Source organism: Chaetodon auriga, chromosome 24 (assembly GCF_051107435.1).
Source record: "Chaetodon auriga isolate fChaAug3 chromosome 24, fChaAug3.hap1, whole genome shotgun sequence".
Lineage (NCBI taxonomy): Eukaryota > Metazoa > Chordata > Actinopteri > Chaetodontiformes > Chaetodontidae > Chaetodon > Chaetodon auriga.
Window position 1 is genome coordinate 4,431,809 of NC_135097.1, and position 10,432 is coordinate 4,442,240.

The 10,432-nt window shown below is 45.4% G+C and overlaps 1 protein-coding gene across 5 annotated transcripts in view; it reads right to left on the reverse strand.

The window, feature by feature from the left end:
- Positions 1–5,531, reverse strand: part of LOC143316842 (phosphatidylinositol-binding clathrin assembly protein) — a 75,162-nt gene extending 69,631 nt beyond the window's left edge. For all 5 annotated transcript variants that reach the window (XM_076724577.1, XM_076724580.1, XM_076724579.1 and 2 more), the window contains exon 1: positions 4,280–5,531. In XM_076724577.1, the coding sequence (XP_076580692.1) occupies positions 4,280–4,409 (130 nt within the window). In that variant the 5' untranslated portion in view covers positions 4,410–5,531. The remainder of the gene's footprint in view (positions 1–4,279) is intronic.
- Positions 5,532–10,432: the final 4,901 nt, after the last annotated feature.

Here is a 10,432-nt window from a genome sequence, read left to right on the forward strand (position 1 = left end):
TTTGGAGGAAGCGTGAAGAAGGCCATCAACAGTACATCAGGCTGGATCAACCAACCCTGAACAAAGCTGGGGCGGGACTGCAGCATGACTTTACCAGCCACTTCTTCTATTCGTTCACACCTCCATTTATGTGACTCCAACGCCTGTCACGTGGCTAAATGCAGCTCATGTAATGTCAAGGTGTGAAATGCTCACAGAGGTTAAACGCTTCCCACCAGCCAAAACAGATAAATGTCAAGAGAACAAACTAATTGTTCCCACTGCCTTTAATTTACAATTGTTAGGTATACCATTACTTGGATTACTGGGAAGCTCCATTAAAGTCTCATTGACTACTTCCAAGAAATGCACAACAAACATCGAGCTCAGCCGCATAAACAAAGGTTGTAAAAACGGCACCATTACTGAGGCCACTGCCGATTTCACCATCCAACTTCCCCCGTCAACTTAAGGCCATTTAACACACGCCACTTGGCTGGTTTGCTGCCATGACAACAGAGTGCTGGTGAAGGGGAAACTAGACTTCGGTTTAAATGTCACAACTACTCTCGAACAGCTGTAAAATGGTGAAACAATCAGCGTTTCAGTGATGCCAAAGTGGAAAGAAGTGGCCTCCTGAGTGTGCATGTGCCACAGCAGTCAGTTAGCTGCTCATGAAGGCGGGATTAAACACACGGTATCTCTCACCTTGACAATGTGCAAACTGCAAGCAGGTGTGTGAGCAGACATTTTCCAACACATTTGAACCCTTCCTCACTGATTGTTATGGTGATAATTTCCATAAATAGAAAAGCTTTCAGAGCTGATGGGAAGGACTCGTCATTTTTGCCACTGGCTCACAAGCTGGGGTTAATTGAGGTGGACAGCCTCGATCATGACACTAAATGGCTTTAAAACGGCACTTATTTTCACCAGTGGTGCGTGAATGTCACGGCTGCTCGAGCTAACGGCAGACCCCCCCCCAACCCTCGCACACTCACTGCTGGCCGCCGGCCGGCAGAGCTGAAAGCCTTCCGCAAGGGTTATTCGGTTATTGGGTCTAGATGCAAATATGCCGGTGAGATCATTCACAGCTTGCTGTCAGACAGTCACAGCTGCTTGCGGTGAAGTTGTGCCAAGGGGAGAGTGATGGAAAACGATGTTTGTGTTTGTGGGTGGGTGGGGGGCTCTGCGTGTGTGAAAAATAGACGTTAAAAAAAATACAGGCAATGTTAGCAACGACGCAACCTACTCCAGGTTTTCAGTGTCAAAGCCTGTCAGGTTTCCAGGTTTCTCCTGGTGTCCTCTCTTACCATTTCTAAAAGGCTCTGCAGGCACACAATTCGCTAACCAGCAGACTTGTCATCTGACTCACACGCTAACTAGCTGGCTGGCTGAGCTGCCAACTTCAAACCTGTAGCATCTTGTTTCCAGATGTATTCAGCTCGTGCCAACATCCAGTTGATAAGAACCGCAGCTTGGCCCTGGCTTCTAAATGCATTTTAAACGTGCCTTGATTGACAACTTGTGATTACATTTCGCATCCCTTCAATGTATTTGGCACGTTTACGCCCAGACATACTGCTGCAGACCACGGCTGTTATTAGGTAACTTGCCATGTGTGAAGATTTCAAAACCTTGTAAGAACTGCAGTATCTGGCAGAGGCAAGTGAAGTTAAATACAATAGCTATAAAATGATCTACATTCTGATTGGAGGGAAGGTGCAGGTTAAGTTTTAGCAACTGGACAACATAATTGGACATCTGTGCCATAGGTGGTTAGCTGATTAGCTGTCGCAGCATTAGCCCCTGTGTTAAAAAATACCATCATAGAGCATACTGCATGTCAGGTACATCTTACAGCTTGTTGAACATAATGTGACCCAGTGAATGGATCACATTATGTTCCCCATGGCAACCTTGGGGGAAAATCTTAATGTCATTTTTTACCTGTTATGTGATCTCACAGATGTCTTCTGTCTGTGTGGAATTGTAAAAAAAAATTCCCCACAGCCAAACCGGCATTAAAAATTCAACATTTCCACTGACGATGCCGCCTCGCACTGTTCTTCTTCTTCGCTGGACGTACTTTTGGGTCTGCTGTGCTCTGTCGTGGCAGGCCGGGGCAGTTAGTTAAAATGTTGGATTTAATGGGTTTTTGTGCCCCGCAGAGCTGTTTTATCACTCCAGACAGACTGAGAACATCTGTGAGCTAACAATACGTTTGAAGATGCATGTCGCTGCAGGATAACAGGCGAAAAAAATATATAATTCTTTGATTATCCCCCAAAGATTGCAGCAATGTGTGGACTGTGGTGGTCACAAACAGCTAATATTAGCATATCAGCTTGGACTTTCCATACGTTCTGGGCACATTCACATCTGTTCGAGCTGTGTGATCATTTCATTGTTAAGTATGAATAAGGCTGACTGAATGGCTGGCAAGCTATCTTACCTGGCAGCCAGTGTTCATTACATTACTGGACGGTTGGATCAGCTGGCTGGCTAGTTGACTGAGTAATGATCGAACACACTGCCTGCCAGCCTCCCTGGCTTGCTAACTGACTCACAAATTGACTACCTGCCTGACTGAATGACGACCTAACCTATAACCTGCCTTTACTCCAGCCCGCTGGCCATCCTTCCTGATAATACCGACAACACAATGACAGCCTGACAACGCTGGACACTACCTTCACTGTAAAATCATCAAACGGACAAATAACATGACAATCATGCCTCCATGCAATGCACCACTCGCTGACCGTTCCCCCTGCGGCACTGAGGTCGTTGCTCTCACAAAGAAATCAATACACTACAATGATTAAGCTTGACGTGGCGTATTGGCTGTAAAGGTCTAGCCAAGTTCACAAAGCGGCAGAGACAATACATGACTTTTGTTGAACGTCAGCAGCTGAGTCTTGTGAGTGAGGAGGAGCTGACGGATGTGAGGCAGCTGAGCCGAAGCATCGATCAAACATGTGCGCCCTGTTCCGACAAAAGCTGCTTCCCAGAAACAGAACTTCAGCACATTTTGTCCCAGTAACGTCCAACGCACACACTCGACCATCACACATACGCCCTCGCATGAGCCATTCTTGTTTTAAATAAATGTGTTCATTCATCCTTTCCTTTGTGTTGTCTCGCTTGCATCACCGCCACCTTCAACATGACTCAGTTTAATTTCAGTGGGCTCTACTGGCAGTCCAGGGACTTAATCCACTCTTCATTACCAAAGCATAATGTGAAACGACAACCAGGAATCAAGTGCCTGAAGAAATCGCAATAACATCAGCAGCCAAGATCCAGGAAATTGCTGTTTGTGCTTCTGCTGACGACATTCTCTACAGTGACGTGCTTGAATTTGTTGTTGTGTTTCCTGAGGTTTTAGCAGAGCGTAAAGCTCTGTCTTTTTGTCTTGGAAATAAGGTGAGCGCAGTCTGTCCTCCCTAAGCTGCAGGTCTGATGAAAAACCTGCTCTCTGGCTCTTTGTTTGTTATCTGCGTGTGACTTGCCTTGAAGTCTGTACAAAAGGAAGCCGCCAACAGTTTTGTAGCCTCATAATAAGATGTTTTAAATGGAAGGCACGAACTGTCAAGCAAACTCTTGCTGGTTAACAAATACAAAGAGTTGTTTGGTTTTCTTGGTTATGTTGCAGCATGGAGTTGAATACCTGGTCAAACTCCTATTGATGGATTAGTCGACCTGCAAAGTTACTTGTCAACCATTTTCATAACAGATTAATCGTTTAGTTTTTGTCGTATATATAAAAAAAAAAATCCCATGTGACTGTACCTGCAGTTCAGGAACATTTTAAAGAATAGAAGACTGATCGATTGATTGCAAAAGTAACTGACAGGTTAAACAGTAACAAGATTAATCATTAGCTGTAGCTTTAAATGAATGTTCAAGGATATTTGGCTGTTGGTTGAGCAATTTTAGGACATCACTTTGGGCTTTGGTAAGTCAGAAGGGGTAGCTGTCATCTTATCTGGTATTTGTAGACCACAGAATTGATCAGAATTGAGAGGAAAACTGCTGAATATACTGATAAGAACCACCACCACCACCACACTGAAGGATGCTAATGTGCTCACAGGCTGTGTATGAACGTCAGCTGTATCTTCAGTCTGCAAACCCAGCCTGTATAACCTTTTGATTGTCTTCCAGATGGACTCCCTGACTGCCAGGTGGTGTGAAGGAATGTGTGTACCAGAGCTTGAGCACTGTCAGCCCGCTGTGTCTGCTTTCTGCAGCCCTGCAGCCGGCTGACAGCACACAGGACAGGATATATACTCACAGTCAAGGTGCTTCTTCTTGGGTCCGCTGACTTCATGTGTGGTGGCTTTGCACACAGCCTTGCTGATAGATGACCCGGTCATGCTGTGCTGCGCTGCTGCGATCCGATCCGTGATAGATTGGCCCGACATGGCTTCTATTTCTGCTTTTTACTCCCCCCCACAATCAGCTAAAATAGCACAATAACGATCCGATCAATGGATCAAACTCCCTGCGGGACACAACTCAACGTGGCTTCACTGTCAAGAGGAGGTAAAGGGTTGCGATCAAACACCTACTGATGAGTTTTTGTTTTTTTCTCTCCAGGTGCGTACAAAACCTGTGCAGTCTCGTCTGCAGTAAAGTCAGATCGCTGGTGGCAAAAAAAACCCCTCCAGGTACAAGAATATCAGGCTCTACAATGAAAACTACAATCAATTCTTTGTAGTTAAATTGTTTGGCAACTGTTTATTCCCACTATATATCTAGTAAACAAAACACGACGACACTAATCTGAGCTAGTCTGTGTTAGCTAATGTTTCCGTTGCAGTACTCGAACCAGGAAAGAGTCCCACTGTGGAATTTGTAAACACTGGAAATTACTTTCTGGCCACAAATAAACATAGCTAACTGGCTGGTTTATATGTAACCTGGACGATTTGTTTGGGATGACCAAAGAGACCACCTCGGGGCAGGCAACAAAAAAAGTAATCCGTATGAAATCACAGCTTGGAGAACACCAACAACAACCTCGAGTTCCTCTTCCACGTCAACTTGTTAGCTTGGACAGTTTAGCAATCACTGGTCGCTCGGCAAAGTGCGTGTTAAAACCCCCCTCGGGCGTAAAAAGTCACTCAGAACTGAGCAGCACATTGTTTGAAGTTCATAAGAGGACGCCGGGAGACTGACAACCGGGACAGGTGCAGTTTCTCCCGGTGAGAAGAGATGCGAGGAGCGGCGGGTGTTAGCCGAGCAGCTAGCGGGGTTAGCTAACCTGCCAGCAACGAGCCAACGAGCGCGCGAGTGCCTGTAGTCTGTGACAGAAGCGCGAGCCGGCGGACCCGTTAAGTTAAAAATGACAGCTCCCTTAGCTCGGCTGTTTCCCTTCACGGTCCTCGGGCTCAGTTGGTGCTGTTCTTCGGCTGTCGACTCCACATTATCGTTTCGTTTTGTTTTTTTTTCCGCCGACGGTCCCGTCCTGTGCTGCTGTCTAGAAAAGTCTCGCCAGCGGTTTCTCTTTACGGACTGACTGGCTGCTTGCTTCTCCGCCGGACAAAATGGCAGCGTAAAAAATCAGCTGATCTCACAACCGTGCTGCCTTCATGGACCACTGATAGGGTTGGAATCTTGTATGCTGAAATCCTATATGACGATTATGCTGCTTTTCTCTGTTTTTATCAGTTTATATATAATACTTTTGGTATTTGTCCTATAAATCACGTACTTTGAAGACGGCGTCTCGATGCCTACCTTTTTCACTTTTTTTTGCTGAAATTTCATCCACAAAATAGGTCATCTATTTATTTATGAAAAACGGAGAGTTTAATCGATGTGAAAACAGTCATTGTGCAGCCCAAGTCTAACAAATGTAATGTTGTAAGCATTTTATGGCCTATGATGAGGCCTTCTATGAACCTGGACAACCTAACAAGCTTTACCTGTCACCAATTCAATAAAGTTCAAGCATAAATTTCTCTGATGTTTTAACTGATCTGTCATAGGTAAACAGTGACTAAAGAGTAAATGTAGGGGTATACAGTCCAAAACCTTAATCAGAATCATGTTTTTTTTGTAAGTTTGAACATACAAGGAATGTGCCTTGGCATGTAACAATAAAAACTGTAAGAAAAAAAACTTAAAAAAAAAAAAAAAAAAGTAGTAGTATCCTTCAAGTATCCTACTGCAAGTTACAAATCATCAACAGAACAAAATCTATTCTAAAAATGGGAAAAAATGTTTCTGAAAGTGCAAAACAGACGATGTATGTGCAAAATAGTGATCAGGGAATGTGCAGATGTTCAGGGTATACAGAATATGTGTAATAACCTAAAATATATTTAACGTGCAATAGTCAAAATAAAAATGTATTTAGATGTTTTTACAACCAGTCTCTTGAAGTGCTGTTGGAGCATCTAAAAAGAAAAAGGAAAAAACCCAGTGTTTCATTACTTCTTCAAATTGTTCATGTGCGCGCAGTGATTAATGGCTACATTTTCCTACAACCCTTGAACTCCTCCGTCGTCTATTGGACAAGAGCTGAGGAGTGAGTGAAGCCTTTTAAGGTGTCACGGTTTAAATTGTAGCGGAATTTATGAAACAAACGTATCAAATTTCACATTTTTCTAGACATCTTAAAGGCGTTTCTGCCACAACGCCACCGAAAACCGACTTTCAATCGACGCGCTCTCTCTTTACAAAGGCATCTCTCGAGCCGCACTAATCCACATTTAAGGTCGTATTAAATTATTCCTCAGACGCCGTGTCCTTGTTTGACTCCAGCAGACTATGTGGAACACGGTGTGCTGAAAAATCAGTGGGAACCGCTCCTGCTGCACAGCGCACAGCCCGGTGGGGATCAAACCGGATCTGAGAGCGGAATAAATCAAATATCTGGCGGCAGTCGAGTGCGTTTCACACACAGTTTATAACATGTATATTACATTAGATACCCGGCTGCTGTTCAGCACAAGTGGTTCGCGTTGATGACAGCTTGCATGCATGTAAGCAGTCTGTCATGATGCAACAAATCTTTCCCTTTTAATCTGATTTTATGCCTCTGATTGAGAGTGCAGTGACAGGTGTATGTGAGAGTTATGACAAAACGAGAGCGCTTGAGTGATACCATAACTCACCTACGTGATGTGTGTGCGCGCATGTGTGTGTGGGTGTGTGTCTCAGTCTCTCAGACAGTTTCTTTTCAGTTTCAGAGAAGCAGCTGCGGTTTGCAGTATTTCCTGCCTGTGTGGGAAACACTGCAAACTGACCCCGGCAGCATCAGCAGGTGAGCTCCTGGAATCCGCCGCTGCTTCTTCGACCTCCACTGACCTCTCCTCTCCATCCAGACTGGAGAGAAAAGACTCTCCGAGATGTGATGATTGATATGATGAACCGTCACGAGCAGGTGATGACAAACACACCCGCACAGGCAGCCAGGATTCATCAGCACTTGGAGGCTGAAAGTGTGTGTGATGCACCTATGAGCGCCTGTCAGCCTAGCCGGGCTCATCTGCTATCTTTTTCACTCATTTCTGCCAAAACCTAATGAGGCGTGAGAGTCGAGGGGAAAAAAACGTGCAAGCTGCAGAAACGAGGAAATAAGAAATGCAACCACAGGAGATGGAAGTGGTTAGCGCTGCGTAGACCACCAAAGAGGGTTCAGTTCCCAGTTCTGCATGCTCTGTGTCACAGCTGACGGTGCGCCAGCGCGCGCAGAAAAACCCTTTCATGAGCCGTAACAGCTGCGACACTGCACTCAATCTGGTTTTTATTTAAAAAAAGATGCTTTGCAGTTGTGTTCTTCTCGCAGCAACTAGTCTCCCAGTACATTTTCCTCTCGGATCTCATGAGATGTAACCAAACACACCAACATCACTCCACTGGATCGTGTAAAAATGAGCGCTTGAGCACATGAAGAATTGATTTACAGCAGCACAAAGACTGGCAGGCGGACGGCCAAACGGATGCCTGCGGGGAATGTGGAGTCTCCACCTGACTTGCGTGTAATTGAAAGAGGCTGCAGCACCCAGAGGAGACTCCGGTGAAGTCGGGGTGAACACGCAAACCGTGAAATCAAACCTACATCCCGCTCCTCGCGAGGCGTCAGCGGCGAACTGCTTCGCGTTGCCGCCCTCGTACCTGATTTCACCTCTCACCAGAGGAGGACGCGTCCCTCCCTGCTGACTCGGAGTGCGGTGTTGCCACCTGCAGGCGGAAGGGCTGAACTTCCCTTTTTTTTTTCCATGGCAACTGCGTGGATGCGGGAAGCCCCCCTTAGCCCCTAGCAACAGGCTCCCGGCCCGGGATTGGAGTCCTATCAGCAGCTGTCAATCATGGGATGAGCCGCTGCTTTGCCTGAGGCCCATGTGCTCAGAGAGATAGGAATAAATCCATTACCACGCATCTGACAGGGACAGGGTCAGATGGAAACACCGGCAGAGACAAAGACGGAGAGCGGAGGAAGCAGAGGTGCACACAGTTCATCCACAGTGTGTAGATGGACTACAGCAGGTTAGGGAGGGCAGTTTTCACTGTGATTATCATGGCTACGATCAATGGAGGAGCTCAGCATCAGGCGAGGTGTGCTGTGTAATGACGGCTCTTGTCTTGAGTGTCTTGACCTTGATGGTTCAGTTACAAAGCGCGTTAACCAGCAGGAAAGTTTCCTCTCAGGTGATGTGACGCAGGTGTTCAGCCATAAACGGCGCTGCATCACAATAACGATGGACGGATTACTTAGCTGTAATGGCAGTAAAATTGTACTAGAAATACATTTCAGATCAGATCAGATCAGATCAGGTTTCCAGTGTCTGACTGAGCCCTTTGAATCTCCAACAAGAACTGTTGCTAATTCTCACTTCAAACACTGGCTGTGGGGACCCTAAGCCCCCCTCTGTGCCTCCATCCATGTTTCTAATGTATGTATATGACTTTGACTCCTCAGGCTCCAACTTTTTCCTCACAGTTCCTCTTTAATCATCTTCCTCCTTCTCTTTTCCTCTCTTGTGCTGCAGAGGTGGGCGTCATTTTCCCAGCGCTATAAATCATATTCAGTTCCGTAGTTTCCAATGATTCATTGTGTATATTTTCTCAAGCATTCAGTACCATAATGACTGGAGGTCCATGTTAACCCCCTGAACCAGGACACTTTCACTTCTTTTATTGTTGTGCTCCTCCCACATACTAGTCTTCATATGAGCCTGATTCCAAAAAAAAAGCTGGGACACTGTGTAAGACATAAATAACCCAGAATGTGTGATATTTGCTAATCCTTTTAGACATTAACTCAATCAGCTTCATGGATTTCTGTAAATATCTGCTTATTCTGAATATGATGCAACAAGTAAAGACTGGGAAAGATGAGGAATGCTCCAAAAACACCTGTTTGGAACATTCCACAGGTAAACAGGTTGATTGGTAACAGGTGATAGCATCGTTCAAAAGCGAGGATGGATCCATTTATTCAGATTATTTGTACCTGTTTATCCAGTGAGGAGTCACGGGGAGCTTGGGTCCATGTCCCACCTCACTGGGTGGGAGGTGGGATGCACCCAGGACAGGTTGCCAGTCTGTAACACAGCCGGCAGACAGAGACAGACAACCGTTCACACATGCATTGTGGCAGTTTGAAAGGAATTACCTGAATCTGCTGCTCCCCTCTGCATCATAGAGCGTCACAGAAAGTTTCAGCTCATTGTTTAAATGCTTAAAGAGAGTTCAAATGAGGAGGAGGAGCAGGTCAAAATACCTGAACAGGTAGAGGTGGCTGGATGCAAACAATGTAGGCATAAACAAGGCTGAAATGCTGTGAAGGGTGCGGTGGGGGAGGGAGGAACAGGTGAGGAGTTAGGTGAGTGGGACCAGTTTGAAAGTCTGAGGACATCTGGTGGACGGATGGAGTGTAGCCAGTCTGGAGGGTTCCTCAGTAAAGCCTGAGGCTGAAGTGAGACGTGTCTGGAGACCAGGACAGAAGGCCAGACTGAGTAAAACAGGACTGACGCGTGTGTCTGCTGCCCCCATGTGACTAAAAAAGTAGTTCCTGTTGGTTCTCTGTCAGGTGTTAAACAGTCAGGTCAAAGGACTGATGACAATGAGCAACAGCAATCTATGATCAAGGACACAAAAGCAAAAAAAAAAATTCATTAAAGGTAAATGAAAGTAAGAGAATATATAAAAACATGTATATAAATTGATATATGTATTAGAATGTTTTTGGCTCAATTTTCATATTGAATTCGCAAATTACGTAAAACCAATTGACAGAGCGCTTTTTTTTTTTGTCATTTCTATGGAGTGCCACAGTTCATTTCCTGGAGGATCTCTCTTGCTGACTGCTCCTTTAAAACCTGAACAGAGATGCTGAGCTTCAGTCGACACAGATCTCACCAGCTGCGTTACAGACACCGCAATAAAAACAATTATCTGGGACCACTTAGAAACGAGCTTCTGCGGAGAGGTT